The sequence below is a fragment of the Lynx canadensis genome, chromosome C1 (assembly GCF_007474595.2).
Source record: "Lynx canadensis isolate LIC74 chromosome C1, mLynCan4.pri.v2, whole genome shotgun sequence".
Classification (NCBI taxonomy): Eukaryota; Metazoa; Chordata; class Mammalia; order Carnivora; family Felidae; genus Lynx; species Lynx canadensis.
Window position 1 is genome coordinate 20,451,039 of NC_044310.1, and position 21,050 is coordinate 20,472,088.

General features: G+C 54.6%; 1 protein-coding gene across 4 annotated transcripts; it reads right to left on the minus strand.

Annotated features, from left to right (window-relative positions):
- Positions 1–1,086: 1,086 nt before the first annotated feature.
- FGR (FGR proto-oncogene, Src family tyrosine kinase) lies at positions 1,087–20,608 on the minus strand. 4 transcript variants are annotated; one of them, XM_030328188.2, is made up of 13 exons: positions 20,483–20,608; positions 12,328–12,390; positions 11,123–11,352; positions 10,529–10,631; positions 9,613–9,711; positions 6,003–6,106; positions 5,607–5,756; positions 4,749–4,904; positions 4,484–4,663; positions 3,817–3,893; positions 3,417–3,570; positions 2,233–2,364; positions 1,087–2,122 (listed from the first exon to the last, which is right to left on the minus strand). In XM_030328188.2, the coding sequence occupies exons 3-13, from the start codon at positions 11,340–11,342 to the stop codon at positions 1,914–1,916; spliced, it is 1,584 nt and encodes a 527-aa protein (XP_030184048.1). In that variant the 5' UTR covers positions 11,343–11,352; positions 12,328–12,390; positions 20,483–20,608; the 3' UTR covers positions 1,087–1,913. The 4 variants fall into 4 exon arrangements, with proteins under 4 accessions (XP_030184048.1, XP_030184046.1, XP_030184047.1 ...); XM_030328186.2 differs by having other exon boundaries at positions 11,123–11,355; positions 20,483–20,607; XM_030328187.2 differs by lacking the exon at positions 20,483–20,608 and adding an exon at positions 13,008–14,520.
- Positions 20,609–21,050: the final 442 nt, after the last annotated feature.

A 21,050-nucleotide genomic window follows, 5' to 3' on the forward strand; every position in this document is an offset into this window, starting at 1 on the left:
AGCCACTTGGCCTCTCTCCATCTTACTGCTCCCATTCAGCAGTCCCTAGGGCTGAGCACGAGGAACTCTCAATCTGCATTGGCCACCTTGTCCCCTTTTCTTAGGACACTCAACCTGGGGGCATTTCCAGGGAATCTTTCTACCGATATCCAGAGGGAGGAGGATCCTCCAAATACCTACCTGGGGCAGATAAGATCACTTCCCAAAGCCCAGAGTCTAGAAAGATCATGGGCCTTGGTATGAGACCCGAGTTCAAGTCCCAGCCCTGTCACGTGCACCTGTGTGAACTTGGTACATCATGTAACCCCTGAGCCTCAGTTTCCTCATCTGTAAATGGGGGCTAATCATAGCATCAGACTCAGAACCGGATTAAATGAAAAGACGGATGTAAACACATCTGGCATGCAGCAGACACTTAATAAGTGAGTTATTATTATTACTATGATTTCTCCCAAGTCTGGCTGTGATCTCCGCCGGAACAGAGACAGGTCTTGTTCATGTTGGTTTTCCTGGGGTCGTGCCTAGCAAAGGACCCTTCCCAGAGTTAATGCTTAGTAACTGTTTGCCAGACGCAGCTGCAGTTCCTAGCTCCCAGACTCTTTCCCCCATCCTTTCCCTCGGTAAGTTAGGGGTCAACAATTTCCTGATGGGAGAGGTGGGAACCCTTATTCCCTGTTCCTTTTGTTTCCACTTGGAGGCACATCAGCTGCCAGTCTCTCAAAGCTGCGGCAAGGGCATGGGACAATTCTTCACTGCACAGGTGCGTGGCGGGTTGTATAGCACCCCTAATCCCTGCCCACTACACGCCTGTAGGAGCCCCCCAGTCACTGTGACAAACAAAACTGCCTTCAAACCTCTCCAACATCCCCTAGCAGGCAGAGATGCCTGGAGTGAAATCCAAGGAGCTAGACTGGCTCTCAGACCTCTCCCTTCCCCTCCCTTCTGTGCCTTTTTGGGGAGCTGCAGAGAGTCCACTGTCTTCCCCATCACCCCTGTCAGAGGAGGCCTAAGGTTCTGCTCTTGTGCCTGTGATGAATGGTGTATCTGCTGAAATCAAGTAAAGAATTAGCAAACCCACGGCACACAGATGGAAAGCCACTTCAGTAATGAAGGGGACATTTTGATCTCCAGTTGCCTATCTTCTGTTATCCATCTCTCAACGTGTCCTAAATTCACATGGGGACAAACATCAGGACTTTTGGGTATCCTAAAACACACTTTGAGTTCCTTGTGTTTAGTAGGCGTTAGGGCACTCTCTCGCCTTTCCCTCCTCCCAGCAGCCAAAGCAGTCACACTCACCTTCCTCTGGCCACCATTTGCCCTAACAGAAGGGATTTTCATGGCTCAAGGATTCATATTATCACTTTTCTTATTTACAAAATCAATAAACACACACATGATTCAGAGAGGTGGTGAGCCCTCAGCAAGCCTCTCCCTCACCCTGGGCTTGGACCCCCGTCCCGGACTACAGTGTCCACCCAGCAGGAAAGACTTTCCCTGTCTTTGCAAAATACAGACACAAGAGAATTGAGTTGGAGGTGAATTCAGGGCGGGATGACAGGGTAAAAAAACAGGGATAGGAGGAAAATGAGGGAAAGGATTACAGTTTTATAAATAACTAGACTAAGTCTCAGCATTTCTGTTAGAGGAGAGGTGGGAAGAGAGTTGAGAGGTAGGGGTCTAAGTGGGAAGGGGGGAAACAGTGCTTGGGGCCAGAGTGAGGGATGATCTCCAAGCCTCGATTTACCCCACCTTTAAAATGAGTGGATTGGCCTCGATGGTGTCAGAGCAAGCAGGTTGCTCTGACCTGCTAGGACCCTGTAGGGTTCTAAGCCTGGGGCTTTGGGACCGGAGCCCTGGGGATTGGAAGGGATTGGTGGGTACCCTAGAAAGGTGACGGATGCTCAAACAGGTTATGTCTGATCCCCAGGCTGGTACTGGGGTTCTGTGGAGGTGAAGTAGTCCTCAAGGAAGGACTGCAGGTACTCGAAGGTAGGCCTCTCCTCTGGGTCCAGACGCCAGGTCTGCTCCATGGCCTCGTACAGGGACGCTGGGCAGCCCGGAGGGCATGGCATGTGGTACCCATGCTCCACCTGTTCCAACACTTCCCGGTTATTCATGCCTGCAGGGTGGGGCTCTGTCAGTCGGGGGATCTAGCCCCTCCAGAAGAGGCAGCCGGGAGGAAGCCCTTCCCGTGACCACCCACCCTTCCACCTCCCCACCCCAGCAAACCTGGGTAGGGAACTCGGCCCTTGCTGATGAGTTCAGTGAGCAGGATCCCAAAGGACCACACATCTGACTTGATGGTGAATCTGCCAAAGAGAGCAGCCTCGGGGGCTGTCCACTTGATAGGGAACTTGGCCCCTGGAGAGATTGGGAGAGAAGGGAAAGTTATTGAGGGGGTCCCTGGGAACAGCTGAATTAAGAGAATGGCGTGCAGGGGTGCCTGGCTGGCTCAGTTGGAAGAACAGGCGACTTTTGATCTCGGGGTCATGAGTTTGAGCCCCACGTTGGTTGAAGAGATTGTTTAAATAAACTTTAAAGAGAGAGAGAGAGAGAGAGAGAGAGAGAGAGAGAGAGAGAGAGAGAATGTTGTGTTTAGGATTGGGGGCCCTAAATAGAGAGGTCTCTGAGCATTACAGAAAGGACCTGGTATGTAGCCAGCACTTACTATGTATCTAGTATAGTATTGGGTACTTCACAAACATTGTAATAATTCTCTTAATAGTAACAGCCAACACTTGTATGGCCTTTACTACATGCCCGCGCTGTTTGTTTTGTTTTGTTTTGTTTTAAAGTTTTTATTTATTTAAGTAATCTCTACATCCAACATGGGGCTCAAACTCATGACCCCGAAATTAACAGTCACATGTTCTTCCATCTGAACCAGCCAGGCCCCCCTGCCAGGCACTGTTTTAAAGTGATTTACATGCATTAACTCACTGAACCCTCACCAAAAAACCTATGGCGTAGATACTATTATTATCCACATTGTACAGATTTGGAAAAGGAGGCACTGAGTAGTTAAGTAACTTGCCCAGATCACATAGCTTACAAGTGGCTAGGATTCGTTCCTGGGCATTCTAGTTACAGAGTTCCTATCGTTCCACTCTATTGCCTTTCACTTGAGAATTACGGCAGTGCCTGGTGTATATCTGCTGGCTTACTGTTGTCTGGATATTTTTATTTTATAGATGAGAAAAAACAGCTCACAGAGGTTAGGTGACTTGCCCAAGGCCACTCGTCTGGTAAGTAGAGGAGCTGGGATTTGAACTCAAGAGTTGCCTCTTATACTACATCAGGATGGGAGTACCCGGGATAGTCTGGGAGTGGGGGGAATCCCTGTGTACGTGGGGCCTTGCGGCAGCCCCTCGGTATAATAGGGAGTTCTTGGAAGGTAAGGAGAGACAGGCCACCTTGCCGGGGGTTGTACTCATTATCCTCAATGAGACGGGCCAGCCCGAAGTCAGCGATCTTGCACACCAGCCGTTCCCCAACAAGGATGTTGGCTGCCCTCAGGTCGCGGTGGATATAGTTCATGCGCTCCATGTAGGCCATGCCCTCAGCTACCTAGGGGGGCCAAGGTATGGATAGAAGGGAACATTTGTGTGTGGCTTGCGTGAGAGATCATTTGAAAAACCCACTTTCCAGATGAGGACACTGAGGCTCAGAGATGGGCAGTGCTCTGCCTCAGGTCGCACAGATGATCCCGTGGATGGGGTTGTACTTCCAGGGATAGGGTAGGTGCTCGAGGGCGCAAGGATTTGTGGAGAATTAATAGGGGTGGAGTCTGAGATAAGGGCTGCTGCCTTTTACCTGGGCTGCCATGTCCACCAACTGGGGCAGTGTCAAATCCTGGCCCTCCTGGTCCTTGAGGAACTCCAGCAAGCTACCTGAGGAAAGGAACTCAGAAAATCAGCTGCAAGACTACCGCGGGTTCCAGGCCAGCCTTCTCTCGCTTGGCCCCGCCCCCGTCCAGATCCCTTCTCACGGCTCTTGGCCCCGCCCCGTTCCCAGCCCTCTCACTTAGATCCGTCCCCACCCAGGATCCTGCCAGATGCCTCAATCCCTCATAGGTCTCACCCAGGCCCAGGTCCCACAGACACCCGGACTCTGCCTACAGCTCATTTCTCGTCCTCCTCCGAACCCCTAGACACGCCCCAGATCCCGCCTCTTCACAGATTCGGTCTTTACTTGCCCAAGCCCCACCCACCAGCTGACACTCCCCGCCCCCCCCCCCCCACCGCGGCCGAGGCTCCACCCCCCCAGACCTAGCCTCAGCCCCGGCCAGTCTACCTTGGCCCCGCCCCACTACCAGCACTCACGCGGTTTCACCCATCCCGGCCTCGCTCTCTGACTCTACCGAGTCCCCTGTCCCGTCGCGTCACAGATCGCCGCTCAGGACCCTCCCCTAGAGATCCTTATTTGAACTTCCTCCCAAATCCCGCCCTCCCAGACTCCGCCTCCTGACCCTGCCCCTCACCGTGGCACATGAACTCTGTCACGATGTAGATGGGCTCCTCCGACACCACGGCGTACAGCTGCACCAGCTTGTCGTGCCGCAGCAGCTTCATGATCTGCGCCTCCTCCAGGAAGGCCTTCGGGGACATGGTTCCCGGCTTCAGCGTCTTCACCGCCACCTTCGTGCTGCCATTCCACATGCCTGCCAGGTGGCCGCGGTTCGTCAGCACCGGCTCACCGACATCCCAAGCCCTCGCCCAGCCCCCAGGACCTCGGGACCTGCGTACCCAGCCACACGTCTCCGAAGCAGCCGGTGCCTAGCCGGCGCTGGAGCGTGATGGAGCTGCGGCTGATCTCCCAGGCGTCCTTGGCCAGGCCCATTGTCTGCGGCTTCATGGTGGTGCAGGCCGCTGTGAGCAGGTGGCATAGCCCATCGTTCACCTCTGAGGAGTGGGGTGGGGGGTGTTGAAGGTCACAGGCAGGCCAGGATGCCCCACACATTCCTCATCCCATCCCAGGCTCCCCCCAACCCCCTCTGAGATCAGTGGAAAGGAACTAGGCCACAGGTGAGGTCACAGGCTGGGGCAGAAGACAACCTGACCCACTGAGTAGGTGAACATGTTCCTGTCCAAGGAAGGAGGTGGCACCAAGAGGGAGAGATGATCCCTGCAGGGACGGGGTGGGGGTGGGGGTGTCCTTCCCATAGGAGGTGGCCTCCAGCTGGGCCTCCAAGGTAAGGTGGGATTCTAACAGGTAGAAATGGAGTCAGGGATTCCAGACAAAGATGTGGACATGAGGCCTTCACCCTTCCATGGACCTCGTCTTTGGCCTAATCAACCAAAGCAGAAACCTGAGCATTGATTCCCAGCTTCTTCTCAACCCATCAGCCCATCCTGCAAGTCAGGCCTGTTCAGCCTCCTACCCAGCTGGGACATTAGGGGGCACCCTTTGGACGTGGACAGCCTCACCCCTGTTTCCTCTGGAATCCTACAGAGCAGGATCCTGGGCTGGAAACCCAGAAACTGGGGTTCCAGTTCTGCCCCAGGCACTACTGCTTTGGGAGCCCCTTTCCTTCTCTGGGCCTAATTCTCAGCGGGTTGGTTCAGGGATCCGAAGCACACACCAGCCCTGAGGGCCAGCCTCACCAACGTAGTGCTGCACCAGCTCCTGCACTGAGTTGAACTGGGCCCGTGTGGTGATGTAATAGCCACCCGTGTCCAGCTTGCGGATTTTGTAATGCTTCACATGGTCGCCTCTGGCCTCGTCCCAATCTCGGATGGACAGGGAGTAGGCACCTGTGGGAAAGGGTCACCTTCAAGCCTGCTCTCCTCCCCACTCCTGATCCGGGAGCCTGAGAGGCTCAAATGCCTGAGGACTGGGAATGTGGATGGCCACATCCCTTGAACCCGGTCCCAGTCTTATCTCTGCCCCCCCATCCCTGTCCCAGTCTGGGCCCTGGGCCTTGACCCAAGCCTCTCACCACTTCTCCTAGCCCCACCATAATAGCCCGGCTTCCCAGTTGCCCCTTCCCAGGATCCTACCTTTGGTAGTCTCACTCTCACGAACGAGGAAGGCCCCCCGGGCGTTCCCCGGGGAGAGCAGCTGCCTCTCCGCATCTTTCCTCCCGATCTTTCCAAAGTACCACCTGTTGGGAAGGGCCAGAAAGAGGCAGATCCACCCAGTTCAACCCCCAACTCGGCCTCCTGTGGGGAAAAGCCACCTCAGGAGCCAAGATTCCAGCTCCTCACCCATGAAACGGGGCTCATACACCTGCTTTGCAGCCTGGTCATGAGGAGCATGGAGACAGGAATGTAGAATTCTTGGCTCACAGGAGTGCCCAATAAAGGTTAGGCTTCTCCTCATTCTCTGGGTTTCTCTTCAATTAAAATCGCGAGGACCCCAGTCGTCCGTGACCTCATCAGGGTGCCACCAGTCCCTTAATGTATCTCACTACTGATCCTCTAGGGGCTCATTTTGCAGATGAGGAACTTGAGGCTCAGAGAGAGGAAGTGATCTGCCCATAGGACTGGCTGATAAGTCTACCTGCCCAGCCTAGTTCTTTTCTCACTACCCAGGCAATCTCTCAGATCCTTCTTCCCACACTCCTCCCTACCCTCAAACCCTTTCCTCCTGTGACTTCCACACGACAGCCACTCCTGCTTTTCTTCCCCTCTTTCTGACTGCTCCTGTCTGGCTCTGACTGCTGCTTTTCCTCCACATTCTTAAATTTGGATATTCTTGGGGCACCTGGGTGGCTCAGGTCATGATCTCATGGTTTGTGAGTTCGAGCCCCGCGTCGGGCTCTGTGCTGACAGCTCGGAGCCTGGAGCCTGCTTCCGATTCTGTGTCTCCCTCTCTCTCTCTGCCCCTCCCCCACTTGTGCTCTGTCTCTCTCTGCCTATCAAAAATAAATAAAAATGTGAAAACAAAATAAAAAATTTTAAATTTGGATGTTCTTCTAAGTCTCAACTTCAACCTCAGGCCCAAGCATTCCTGCTCTCTCTTGGATATTCTTCCTGGGACCAAATGATAGCTTCAAAAAAAAAAAAAATTGGCGGGGGCACGTGGGTGGCTCAGTCAGTTGAGTGTCTGACTTCAGCTCAAGTCATGATCTCACAGTTCATGAGTTCAAGCCCTACATTGGGCTTGCTCCTGTCAGTTTAGAGCCTGCTTCGCATCCTCTGTCCGCGCCCCCCTTCCCCCTCCTCTCTCTCTCCCCGTCTCTCTGTGTCAAAAATAAACAATTTGAAAGAAAATTTTAAACTTTATTTATTTTGAGAGAGAAAAAAATAAACAGAGCACACAAGTGGGGGAGGGGCAGAGAGAGGAGACAGAATCCCAAGCAGGTTCTGCGCTGTCAGTGCAGAACCTGACATAGGACTTGAACCCATGAACCTTGAGATCATGAAGTCAAGAGCTGGAAGCTTAACCGACTGAGCCACCCGGACGCACCCCAAACTGCAGTTTTTAAAAAATGTTCATTTTATTTTTGAGAGAGAGTGAGAGAGACAGAGTGCGAGCAGGGGAGGGGCAGAGAGAGAGGGAGACACTGAATCCGAAGCAGGCTCCAGGCTCTCAGCTGTCAGCACAGGGCCTGACGTGGGACTTGAACCCACGAACTGTGAGATCATGACCTGAGCCGAAACCAAGAGCTGGACGCTTAACTGACTGAGCCACCCAGGCTCCCCCATTTAATTCTTATAACATTATGAGGTAGGTACTTTTGTTACACACACACACACACACACACACACACACCATTAGACAGATGAGGAAATTGAGATACCTAGTGGTTAAGCAACTCACCCAAGGCCACACGCTCTTCAGCTGTGTTGCCAGAATAGGAACCCAAGCTGTCTGCTCAAGAGCCTGCACTCTTAACCACAGCACTGCTCTTAACCATGACACTGTAGTGAGTGAGCTCAGAGCTTCGTGACACTGCTTTGAGGGTGTGGACACAAGCGTGAACCCCCCAAACCTCCTACCTTCTGCATCATCACCCATTCTGTCCTCCATGACTCCTACCACTTCGCCCAGATGAGGCCTCACTCCTCCCCGAGCTCTGGGCCCCATCTACTCCCCTCTGCTCAGAGACATCTCTCCCCTACCAGCCAGCCCACACATGAAGCCTCTCCATCCCACCAACCTCTACATATGCCCATGTTTCTTCCTTCCCCCCAAAACTGTTCTAAGCCCTAACTTGCCATCAACATTCTGTTATATCTCTCACCTCCCCTTCACTTGATAAAGCACTTCACACTTGGGTCTCTGCTTCCTCACCTCCTACTCCCTACCAGGCCCTGCTGTCTGGCCTTCGCCCCCCTCTTCACACAGAGAGATCCCTCACCAAGGTCACCCCCATTGCCAAACCCAGTGGCAGCCTCTGACACTCCCTTTCTTGTTTCCTGCAATCTTTCCTCCACCCTCTTGGCTGTTCTGACTTGGCTTGGCCTGGTTTTCCAACAGCAACTTCTCCTTTAAGGCAGCTTTCTCCAAAGTTGGGTCCCAGGGCCAACCTCTTTCCCACTCTCCGTCTCTTCCTTCACCCTCCTATGCAGCTTTAATTGTCACCTCCATCCTGAAGAGCCCCAGATTTCCACCCCGGCCCAGCTGTGCCTCTGCAAGGGCCACAGCAAACGAAGAGCCTTAATGCCAACTAGGAAAAGATACCCCTTCCTCTGGGCTAATTCAGCAGCCTGGCTTGGCCTGGGCGGGGGCCCTCTCCTACAAAGCACAGCCTAATCCAACTCCTGGCAGGGTCCTCCACCTGGCTGTTCCTCTCTACGAATCTCACCCCAACGAGTCCCCCACCCCCAGAACCCAGGTACCTATACACGCTCCCATGTTCCCCACTTTAGCAAATGGCACCCTCACCCACTCGGTTCCTCAAGAAGACTTTGGGCCATCCTTGATTCTTCCCACTCCCCATCACCCAATGTCAAATTAGTCACCAAGTCCTGGTCTCTCCAATCTTTTCTTTTCCCATATATGTATATATAGGTGCACATAGATAAAAAGTTTTTACGAGCCTCAGTTTTCTCATCTGTAAAATGGGGACAATAATAATATCAAATGTGTACTTGTGAGAATTAAATGCCTCAAGGTCGGTAAAGCACCTGTCATCACATCTCGGGTTATAATAGTACACCACGAATGATACTCCCCTGCCTCCTTAACAGAATTAATTCTAAGTAGTGTCCCCTTGCAATTGTTCAGTGTTTTACAATTTTTTAAAGTGCGTGTCCTGTTGTTATCACGGAGAGTCAATATGGAGAATGCTTAGCAAATGCAGTCAGACTATCTGGGTTCAAATACCAACTCCACCTACTTACTAGCCATGTGAACTTGGGCAGGATATTTGATTTCTCTGTGCCTCAGTTGCCTCATTCATAAAACAGGATAAGATTAGTTCCTAACTCTGTTAATAGACAGAAAGCACTTTGACGAGGGCCCAGAACATGATACGTGCTACATAAATATTGTTTACTGTCATTATCATCGCTGTTCTCTTATTCACAAAATGACCTCACAGAATTGTAAATAAGAAGATAGGCTCAGAGTGGGGCTGTGGCTCAGAGGTGGCCTTGGACTCCAGGGTCCTGTCCTGTCCATAGGGATAGCCACCCCCCCACACACACACACCCTACTCACTCTTCAGCCTGGATGGAGTCCACAGGGGCCACGTAGTTGCTGGGAATGTAGCCAGTTTGTCCAGAGCTGAGAGACCGAGCTTCCCACCAGTCACCCTCACTGCAGGCACAGGACACAGGCTGTCAGTGGCAACCCGGCCCCCTGGAGCACCCTGGGGCCAGGCAGGGCAGTGCAAAAGGTCAGGTGGAGACTAGCCCTGCCAGCCCCTCACTGTGGACACACACACACCCCAGGGCTTTTGTCTGCTCTGCCCTCAGCCACTGCAGCTGCCCCAGAGACTTCTCCCTACAGAAGCAACATGTCTGGGGACACGTAGGACTCCTGGCATCCTCCTCTGGCTCCTCAGCTGGGCTGGGGTTTGGGTAGGCAGTGGACAGCTAATTCGGTCACTTACCCACTGAAAAATCCTCAACCACCCCCAATGACTGCATATTTCCTTCTGGATAAAATCCAGATTCTTCAACATGGCTTAAAAAGCACTGCAGAATCTGTTTCCACCCACTTCTCTAGCTTCTGCTCTCTCCATTCTACACCTCGTACTTTATAATCCACCTAGATTGAACCACCGGGTGGTTTCCAGAAGTCATCACGGATTCTCATTCTCTCTCACTCTCTCTTCCTCTTTTCTCACCTCTTCCCTCAACATCTATTCATTTTTTCTAGTCTCACCTTAGCAATCACCTCCTCCAGGAAGCCTGCCCTGATCACTACTATCCTGGAGACCACATATAGTGTTCTTTCTGTGCCCCTATGTTCCCATGCTCCCCCTACATAGCAACAATTACTCAGGGTTGTTATTGTCATGTATCTGTGTCCCCAACTAGGCTGGAGGTTTCTGAGGGACCAGGTAGGATTCTTATCTGGGTCGTGTTCCCAGCCCAGGCCATGTCCTGAGCTGGGGGACCTGGTTACTTACGTGTTATTCAGGATGTGGAACTTCTCACCCTTGGTGAAGGTGAGGTCATCCTCTGTCCGGGCCTCATAGTCATACAGAGCGGTGAACAGGGTCACCCCAGCCCCTGCAGAGTCAGGGCTACTCAGCAGAGTTGGGCATGGGACAGGGGACTCCAAGGTGACTGCGCCCCCAGAATCCTGTCCCTCACACAGGCTCTATGCCTCCCCACTGCTGCAGTGACTGGTTCCAAAGGCCTTTGGAGTCCAGTGGATTTCTGATTTGGGCCTCACAGCTTGGCTCCACGTGGATTCAGGACACATGCCCTCAAGCCCATCCCACCCGCCCTGGGGAGTTCCAAGTCACCCACTCCTCTTCCCCGCCAAGACTTCCCACTTGGGTCCGTCATCAGGGTCCCTCTCTCAGATGGGAACAGAGCTATGTCTACCCTTGAAACTGGGTTTCTGAAGGTAGGCCTGTACACTCTCCCTCTCAGACTGTGCTCTGAAAGCCGGGCTGTGTTTCCCACGTCACACTGGAGGCTCCTAAAGACGTTTCCCTTTCCCCCAGGTTTTCCCAGGATCCAGGCAGCGCCTGCCTCCCACCCACCGGACTCACCTGAGATGCCCCTGATGACGCCCCCATCGAGGAAGGGGGTGCTGGTGGACTGAGTGGGGAAGTTGTTGTAGTTGGGGATATGGACAAAGGAGGACACAGGCCGGGCCTGAGTAGGGTCAGGGCCGTAGTGGTCCACAGCCCCACTGCCCCTGAAGTCCCCTTGCAGGCCAACATCCTCCTTGGTCCCCGGCTCCAACTTCTTGCAGAACACACAGCCCATTCCAGGTGCCCTGCTACAGAATGGGGCATGCCTCACTCTGGGGCCCCTGCCAGACGTGCTGCCCTATGCACACACGCGTGCACCCGTGCACACGCACACTCACGCAGGCATGCAGTTTCCCCTCTCCGGGTCCCCCCCCCCAGTGAGGGGTGAAGGTGGGGCAGGGCTACCTTTGGGTCTATCTCCCCGCTGCTTTGTTCGGAGAGAGAATGTATACCCTCAATGCGCTGCTTTGGGACGCTGCTGGGTTGATTCATGTATTTTTGCCTCCCGTTCCATCAACGTGTTGTGGTTTTGTGACACTCTTCAGAGTGCTGGTGCATGTGCGTCTTTTGTGCGTCTCTAAGTATTTGTGACTACACACATTTGTGGGTGTGTGTCTATATGTGTTTGTGCAGCCTCTTGTGAGTGTGTGTCTGTGCAGGTATGAGTGTGGGCGCGTGTCTGTGCATGTGATGGCTCCGGGTGTGTTCATGTCTCATCAGTTGCACACGTATGTACGTGCTTCTGTGCAAGTGTGTGCGTGTGTGTGTATCTCTCCATGCATGCAGGTGGTCTGTGTGAGTAGGTGCCTCCGTGTCTGTGTGTCATGACCAGGTGTAGAGCCCTGCGCGGGAGCATATATGCCTGTCTGTGTGTGTCCGTGTGTGTGTGTAAGTACGTCTGGATGTCTCTGGGTGTATATGTGTGTCTCCCTCTGGGTATGTGCATGTCTACGTATCCAGGCGTATTTGCGTGTGAGCCCTGTGTGAGGGCTCTGTGTGTCTGCACCTGGAGATTCCCTGCGGAGGGGGATCAAGGCCATTTCCTGTTGTGGGTCCAGCCTCTGGCCTCTCAGGCTGCCTCTTTATGGTTCCCCCATCTGTTACCTAGCAACAGGGCCCACGTAGGAGGAGGGGGCTGTGATGGGTTGTGGGGCTCGGGAAGGCCACCCCACCCCTTTCCCTGACCCTGAAAGCCCTCAGTCCCCGCTCTCCCCACTCACCCCTCAGGCCCCTACTCCTGGGTCAGTGGGGCTGCGGCATGGTCCTCGGGAGGGGCCAGAGACCTGAGGGCGAGAGAGAAGGACGTGGAAGACGGAGGCTCGGCCAAGGTTCTTGGAAGCCAGCTGCCCGATTTGCCCTCTTCGGGAAGCCAGGCCTGGGCTCTGTCCCGGCATGACTTCTGCCTTCATTTTCCTTCCTGCCGCCCCTGGCAAGCTGACACATCCACCCTAACGCAGGACACATCACCCACACCAACTCTCTCACACTCACATCCACCTGACACACCGGCTCACCAACACGGACAGTAACACGCCCCGGCACAGAGTCACACACCAACACCCACCACACACACTTGCGGTGTGTTGCCAACACCAACACACTCACACGAACCAGCTCTCACACGAGCCCAAGCTCTCACGCGTGGACACACACACACGCGTGCACACGCGCAAAGGCACACAGGCTGCCTCTCGGGTTGACAGACTCGGAGTCAGATGCTCATATTTTTGCGCTAGACTGGTCCCTCTCATTGGATTTCTACCGAGCGGTGCTCTCTCACTCATAGGCCCCCAGTCCCTGGCCCTTCCTCTGCACGATGCCCCCGTGCCCACCCCGGGCTCAGTAAACCCCCAGCAGCCCCAGGGTTACGTCTGGTGGCAGACTGAAGGGGGACACCTACCTCCAGAGCTGGTTCCTACCCCCACGTCAAAAAAGGCCCAGGTCACAAGCCAGGGCCACCAGGATCCCTTGGGGAGCCCCTAAACAAGCCAAGGCTTTCCCGGTAGCTATGTCCTCTGAGCAACAGGGCCGGCAGATCATTGAGCAAGGGCTCCCCACGCCCCGCCAGAAACTCTGCCATTGCAACACTTAGAGAGGAACTGCTGGGGAGAGGGCTCGGTTTCCTAAGATGTGAGAGGAATGGACAGTTGTAGGGTGGGGCCAACCCAGTGAACCCTGATTTCTCCCAGAGGGGCTGAGGACCTTCGTGACGGGTGCCCTCGTCTTGCCTTTCTTGACCCCTAAGTCCAGTTCCCTTATGGATAGCCTCCTCCTCTTCTCTCTGGATCCTGCCCCTCCTACTGAGCACACTCACCTCTTCCAGGAAGGCTTCCTGGCTCCACCAGATCCAGCTGCCTAGCCGATGGCTCTGTCACATCAGTGCCCCGACCCCCACTCTAGACCTACCAGCACCTCTCACTCTTCACCGTAACTGTTCTCCTGCGTGTGTAGGGGAGGGACACCCATCTGGTGAACTGCGAAGGCGGGCTGTGGTAAGAGCCCTAAAATAGCCCGTGCTCACTAAGCCATTGCTGCGGATCTTCCCCTCGGGACCCCTCCCCTGGGGCGCAACCACTGTGTCTGAAAGGCCCCAGGACACTGAAGGCTGGTCAGAGCTGGGGAGAGAATACAGGTAGAGGGTGAGGCCACCCAGGGCCCAGGGAGGGAAAGGATTTCAGGCACTGAGGGGACAGATGGGGACAAGATGAAGACAAAGGTTGCAGGGTGAGAATGGAGGTCTTCTCACAGGAAGACACACACACGTCTCAAATGGCACACGGGGCCTACGCCCAGATTCACACAGCCCTCCTGACACATTCTTGGACGCGCACATTACCTCGCCTACACACAGCACCTCACAGAGACTCTGAGCTCTTCTCCACACATACCTCTTCAAGGATACCCACTCCCCACGTACACACACCTCCGGCCCTCACCCATCTACGCACGCACACACAGCCATACACACGGCCTCTCCACAAGAACGGCGTACCCAGAGTTTACGGCCCTCACTATGCACCAGCCACCGCGTTAAACACTTTACGTATATCCCCACGTTTTATTCTCATAACACCACCACGAGATACTACTAATATCAATAAGGCAACCAACGCACAGAGAGTTTGGGCCCAAGGTCACACAACAGGATGAATCCTGACATTGGGCTCCAGCATCTGAACCACCTCTCTCCGTTGCCTGGTCACAGACACGGATAATTACAGCCAATCGTGCAAGCACGCACAGATGCACGGAGCCCCCAGAGGGACACAGATCTGCAGACCCCTCTCCCCAGTCACAGACCCACACAGAGCGCGCACAACCTCTTGGGTCCCCACATAGATACAAGGTTGCCACTTCCGACAATGCCCAGATAAATATTACCACAACATTTTTATTTTTATTTTGTTTAATTCTTTTTTTTTTTTTCAACGTTTATTTATTTTTGGGACAGAGAGAGACAGAGCATGAACGGGGGAGGGGCAGAGAGAGAGGGAGACACAGAATCGGAAACAGGCTCCAGGCTCTGAGCCATCAGCCCAGAGCCTGACGCGGGGCTCGAACTCACGGACCGCGAGATCGTGACCTGGCTGAAGTCGGACGCTTAACCGACTGCGCCACCCAGGCGCCCCAATTCTTTTTTTTTTTAAGGAGGCTCTACACCCAACGGGGGGCTCAAACTTACAGCCCCGGAATCAAGAGTCACATGCTCCACTGACTGAGGCAGCCAGGCGCCCTACCGCAACGTTTTTATTTTATTTTATTTTATTTTATTTTATTTTATTTTATTTTATTTTATTTTATTTTTGAAAACTTAAAAAAGATTTTTAATGTTTATTTTTGAGACAGAGAGAGAGAGAGAGAGAGACAGAGCGTGAGCAGGGTAGGGGCAGAGAGAGAGGGAGACACAGAATCTGAAGCAGGCTCCAGGCTCTGAGCTGTCAGCACAGAGCCCGACGTGGGGCTTGAACTCGCGAACATTGAGATCATGACCTGAGCCGAAGTTGGATGCTTCACCGACTGAGCCACCCAGGTACCCCCTACCACAACATTTTTAAATCAGCCTAATGGGAGCCCCAAATTCTGCATGACTAGAATGGGGTGGGAGGGGTGGTTTAGGAACCGTCAGCCTCTAGAAAGAGGCAGAGGGCTGTGTGGGCTGAGGAAGACGTGACAGTGAAGGGCGCAGGCAATGAGGAACAGCTCTCAGGACTTGGAACTCCCCGATGGGGACTGAAGCCCAGGGCCAGGCATGGCTCTCTGGGCACCAGTTTGCCAAGGGGTTTGGGGGAGGTGAGGTGAGGGGGCGGGGCAAGGGTTTGGCATCTGCACGGCCCAAGGCATTGAGGGGGCCACACTGGATGTGCCCTCACTCAGGAAGCTTTGTCAGAGGAAAGAAAGAAATGGGGGAAACCAAGAAAGAGAAGGCAGAGACAGAGACTGAGAGATACAGAGAGACAAGGAGAAAGACAGGCACAGAGAGAAACAGTGCAGTGTGCTGGTACACTGATCTCAAAAGGAAAAACAAAAGGTCCTGATTTGTAGCATTTGCTGATTTCCATGGTATAAATATTCCCACCATGGCTGATTTCGAGTAGCCGAGGTGACTTCCTGAACACTGGGCTGGGAAGAGACTCACACAGTCAGCTCCCCAGAGCCAGTCCTGGCTGGCTCCAGCAGCCGGCTGACAGCAAGAAAGAAAGAGACAAAGAGAGATAGAAATGAGAAATAGAAAGATAACAGAGAGCCAGAGACAGAAAAAGCGAAAGGTAGGAATGAAGAGAAAGACCGAGAACGAAAGATTCCAAGGCAGAGGGAAAGAGGCAGAGGAAGCAGGTTGGGTCCTCCGTGCTTGGGTATCTGCATACGGACAGCCCCTAGGACTCTCCCGCAGATCCTAACTGGTGCAAAGCCAAGGGTATTTGACTTCCTCGAAGTCTGGCTAATAATGATTATGCTTTAAAATGTCCAATTGATTAAACACTTACTCAGCGCCTGGCATTGTGCCAAGCAATTCCCATGCATGATCTCATTTGGTTACCTGAGGAAGTAGGTTTTATTACTACCCCCATTTTACAGATAAGCAAACTGAGTCACAGAGATGTTTAGTAACTTCCTCAAGATTACACAGTAAGTAAAGGGAGACTAAAATGCAACCCCAATCGATTTGGCTCTAATTCCACTGTAGGCACCGTTCTATTTTGTAGCCCTGGTAGAAGCAATAATGTGTGTCCCTTAATGAGCACCTACAATGTGCTGGGCCCTGTGCTACACGTTCTAAGTCCTCACTACAGCCCAGAGAGGCGAAGCCCAGGTTCTCTTGGACAGTTGTGATTTTCACAGCTGTAGAATCTGAACCCAGGCTTTTCTCTTCTCAGAGCTGAACTGGCTGCCTGCTAACACCAGAAAGGGAGCCAGCAGCTCAGAGAGGGGCCACAAGCATTCTGGCCACCGCAGGAACTCGGGTCGGTTTATGAGTATGCCCCTTAAACAGCTGGTCGACAGGAGTGTCTATAGCCACATCTGTGTCAAAATCAGGTTGTGGGTACCAGAGCTGAGGTCTATTCCTAGACCAAGGTGTTCCTGCCTTCAACACCTCCCTCTGTGTGGCCTTACCCGACTCTGTTCTTTTGCTTTTTTTTTTTTTTTTCAATGTAAGCTCTATGCCCAACATGGTGCTTGAACCCACAACCCCCAGATCAAGAGTCACATGCTGTATCGACTGAGCAAGCCAGGCGTCCCTGTTCTTTATGTTATTAGCTCTGGGACCTTGGATGAATGATATAAGCCCCTCTGAGCCTCAGTTTTTGCATCCGTGCAGTTATTCGGAAGGCTTGAAGAGATGTGGCTCTTGACCAATGTGCAGTGGTCAAGTGAGGCTGAAAACCACAAGCAGCAAAGCTAGAAGGCCCCCCAGAGACCATTTATCAGTTCATCCCCCTCTAGTGTGTAGGGGGGGAAGTGACTTGCTCAAGGTCAAACAGCCACACAGGGGATTCAAAGCCAGGACCATTAATTCAGGTCCAGAGTTGAGTTCACACCGTGGCTGCATTCTTCAGAGCCTGTGCAGGAGGTCATGCTGTCCCTGACTCGTATACGTCATATTTCTAGCCCCTGGCCAACTGAACATACCACCCCCGCCATATGGCAGCTGGCCACGCAGCAGGGAGCCTGCCTCCAGCCTAGCCCTACTCCTGGACACAGGAGCCCCGGGCCCACCCACCCTCTCTTGAGGTCCACACTTCTCCAAGCCATGTCAGGGCTTTGATGTAGACACAGGATGTCCTGTTCCCCCCACCCCTCCCACCCCCCCCAACCCCTGCCAAGTATCCAAGTGGGACCTGGAAACAGATTTAAGCTGAATTCTACACAGCCTGACAACTAGCTCAAGACATTGGGGAAGTTGGTTCACCTCTCTGAGCTGTAGTTTCTTTGCCTAGAAAATAGGAATATAAATCTCTACCTCGTGGGGTTGCTTCTGAGGATCAACTGTGAAAGCACCAGGCGCACAGCTGGTGCTCAGTGAACTTTCACTTCCGCTCCTTTCCCTTGAGGAAGCCCCTCCAGGGCCCAGGGAGGTGGAGCAGGCAAGGGTGGAGAAGAAAGAGAAGTTCCCAGGGTGAGGTGGGAGGGCTGGGCTGGTTCAGTCAAATGGGGGGGGGGGGGGGGTTTCAGAAAGAGGGAACTGGGACTTTGGGCAGCGGCCGGAAACCACCATCCTGCAAGAGTTCCGGCTACCCTTCAGGGCTCTGGGCCAGCCAGGGGCAGGACACAAGTCTTGGCCCCACTGAACCCCATCCCCTCACCAAGACCTGACCCTCCTGAAGGCGTCTCTCACCTGCCAAGGCCCTGCCCCCCCTCACTGAACTCCAGGGTCCTTACTAACCCCCATCTTTTTCACTGAGGCCTTGGCTCTCATTGAACCTCTAACCATCCCACACCTCCTTTCTTGAGGCCTTAACAACCCCCTACCTCTGAACACCCAGGGCCTAAGAAGACATACCTCAGTCAGACTCTATCACCTGGTAGAGCCAGGTGGAGGGGGCGGGGGGGGGTGGATGTGGAGGAGGGGGCCTATCTTTGTCATACTGCTCTTACTCCACATGATCCTAAATGTGTCAGCTGAATTTTCTCCATGTGTGTGGGTAATGGTAGTTTCTCATCTATTGCTGAAAAGTCACCCACCAGCTTCTAAAATAAGGGTCTTTAGGGATTCAAGGTTTTGGGGAGATGGGAGCCATGGGTGGTTCAGGTTCATGCTGTCTTCCAGACAGGAAGCCTCCTTCCTGGTTCCACCTTAAACCAGCCCAAACCCTTAAACTAGGGGGTCTGCTGGCCTGCTGGTCTGCTTGGTGCACAAGGGGTCCTGGCTTCTCTTTCCCCAGCTCTGAGGTCCCCCCTACCCAGCCTCCCAAGGTCTGGCCACTTCCTTTGCCACATTAGCCCCAGGTGGCTGTAGAGAACACCCTAACACCCACACATATGCTCACAGGCTCATGCACATTCAAAGTCCAAACCATACTCACAAACATCCTGACACCTCGCTCACAGCTTCGGGCCCACTGGGGAGCAGGAACAAGCCATGCAGCCCAGGAACACCACACCATCTTCCACCATTCCCCAGTCACCCACTCCCCTCTCCACAGGGCCGCAGGGGATTTAGTAGGAGTGAGGGGGGGAACCGAGGCCTCAGCTCTGGCTACTTCCTTCACCACGTCAGGGACAAGAGGCCCTGGATTCGAATCCCTACTGCTGGCCCTGTCAGTCTTTCACCGCTGAAGCTCCATCTTCCTGTCTGTAAAGTGAGAACAGAGCCCTGCTTTTCCATGGCCCCACAGATGGAAGGATGCCTAAAGGCTCAGGGGTCACTGGGGGTGGCATCATAGGGGTCGGGGGACCGAACCTCAAACCTGCTCACTTTCCCAGTATGGGGCTTCAACAGATCCATAAACATTTATTTACTAGATGTCACTTGTGTGCTGCTCCCGGAGACCCTGTCAGGCTTTCTGTACCCCCTCCATGCTTTTGAGAAGGTGAAGGAAAGCATCCCCCTAGGTCAGTAATAATTCATAACCCCTCTAAGGACACTGTGCAAAAACTGCTTTCTGCACCCGATTCTGGGGATTTGGGATGGATGGGGGGATGGGGGCTGAGTGGGGGCAGAGGTCATTCCCCGCCCCCCATAATTCAAATGAGGAAAACGAGGCCCAGTGAAGCCCTGTAACCGGCCCAAAGTCAGACAGCAATCAAGAGCCCAGTCTGGCTCAGTTCCCCCCGACTGCAGATCCTCACCCCAGAATGTCTGAACACTTAGCATCATTGCCTTACTCCTCTGTCCAGAAGCCTGCCCCTGACTGAGGACCCAAAATGGGGGCGGAGGGGGTACCAAAGGGGACTGCGTGGGCAACGCGCCCAACAGCAGCCAAGCGCTGGTCTCTCCCTCTCCACCCTCTGGTTGCTACGGAGACAGCCCCTCCGGGCAATCGCGGTCAAAAGCAGGATTTCCGTCGGGGCTGCCAGCAATTCCCGGATCCCGAGGGGAACGCGGACCGAGACCGCCACTGGGGGGGGGGGCAGGGGGGTGAGCAGGGGGCACCCAGAGGGGCCCATCCCTGCTGAGGGCGGGGACTTCCCCAGGAAGCCGGGACCCACGCCTCTAGCGCCTCGGAGGAGTCCCCTAGTCGTCCGGGACCCTCCCACCAGTGCCGGGGGCGGGAAAGTTTAGGGGGCTGCGATTTCGGCTGCCTCCCCGCCCTCTGGGCTGCAGGCCTCACCCTCGACTTCTGCTGATTTGGGATAGGGGGACTTCCTGGACCCCCAGAATTGTGCCCCACATTGTGCATTCTCCAGAAACGGTTCTCCTTGACCTCCTCCAGCAAACTCTCACCTGGTCCTCCCAGCACCCTCCCCCACCCCCAGTTCCCCGCTTCCAGACCCTCCAGCTTCTTCCCAGTTCCTCACTTTCAAGGTCCCCTCAGTTTATCCCCCAGCCCCTGTTGGGAGAGTCCCCTTAGTCCCTCTGCCCTGACTCAGCCCCCTTTCCAAATTCTATTACTTTCACTCTACAGGTTCCCTCCGTTTTCCCTACCGTTTTGGGGGGGGGGGCGGGGAGAGGGTCCCTTCGGTCTGCTTTCCCCAATATTCCTTCAGCCCCCCCCCCCCCCCTAGATTTTGTCAGTCTCTTTCTCCAGGTCTCCTCAGTTTTCCTCCTCAAGTCCTTCTCCGGGGGGCTGGGAGGGGGGTGAGGTCCCTTTGGCCCTCGGCTCGCTCAGCTCTGCTCAAGTTCAGCCTGCCTCCCGCAGCCCTCCGTCCAGGGCGCGGGCGGGTCGGAGGCGGGGCGCCGCGCTGCCCGTCCGGCCCCACCTGACGGCCGCCTACCTGGTCCCAGGGGAGGCCGCCTCGGACAGACCCCGGGAGAGCCAGCCGGGCTCCCAGCAGCCGCGAGTGCCGACGCCGTGGGGGGGCGGGGGCGGGGAGCTGGGGAGCTGCCGGCCTCAGACCGCCGCCCGCTCTGGGCCCGGAGGAGGAAGCCGCCTCGGACTTCTCTTATTGCAGCCCTGCGGCGGCGGCGGCGGCGGGGAGAACTCACAGGCCCGCCCCAGCCCCGAGCCGACTGCCCGGGGGGGAGGGGCCCTCAAATCCCGGGCCCGCCTGCTCCCACTTCCCGCCTCCCCCGGGTTACCGGGGTTCGGCTCTCCCAGCCCTCGCCCTGCTCCCCAGCTCCTCCCCCAGACCCGGACCCCGTAGCACAGCCTCCCCTAGCACTGGCCCCTCCAAAGGAGCAAGTTCCTCACCCCCTAGAAGCACCTGCTCTTTTAGACTGATTGGAGTCCAGGTGAAGAAGCAGCTGTTCTCTATCACTGAAGCCCACCCCCCACCCCCTTTTGCAGCTGGGTAAACTGAGGACCAAATGCAGGCAGGCTTTACCCAAGTTCTCCACAGCCCG

What these genes read in the sequence shown, in the direction of transcription:
- FGR (XM_030328188.2), bottom strand. Translation starts at nt 11,342, where the DNA reads ATGGGCTGTGTGTTCTGCAAGAAGTTGGAGCCGGGGACCAAGGAGGAT. An exon ending in GACTCCATCCAGGCTGAAGA is followed by an intron (nt 6,107 to 9,612) that starts GTGAGTAGGGTG and finishes CCTTCCCAACAG; the next exon opens with GTGGTACTTTGGAAAGATCG. An exon ending in GCTGGTGCAGCACTACGTTG is followed by an intron (nt 4,905 to 5,606) that starts GTGAGGCTGGCC and finishes CCCACTCCTCAG; the next exon opens with AGGTGAACGATGGGCTATGC.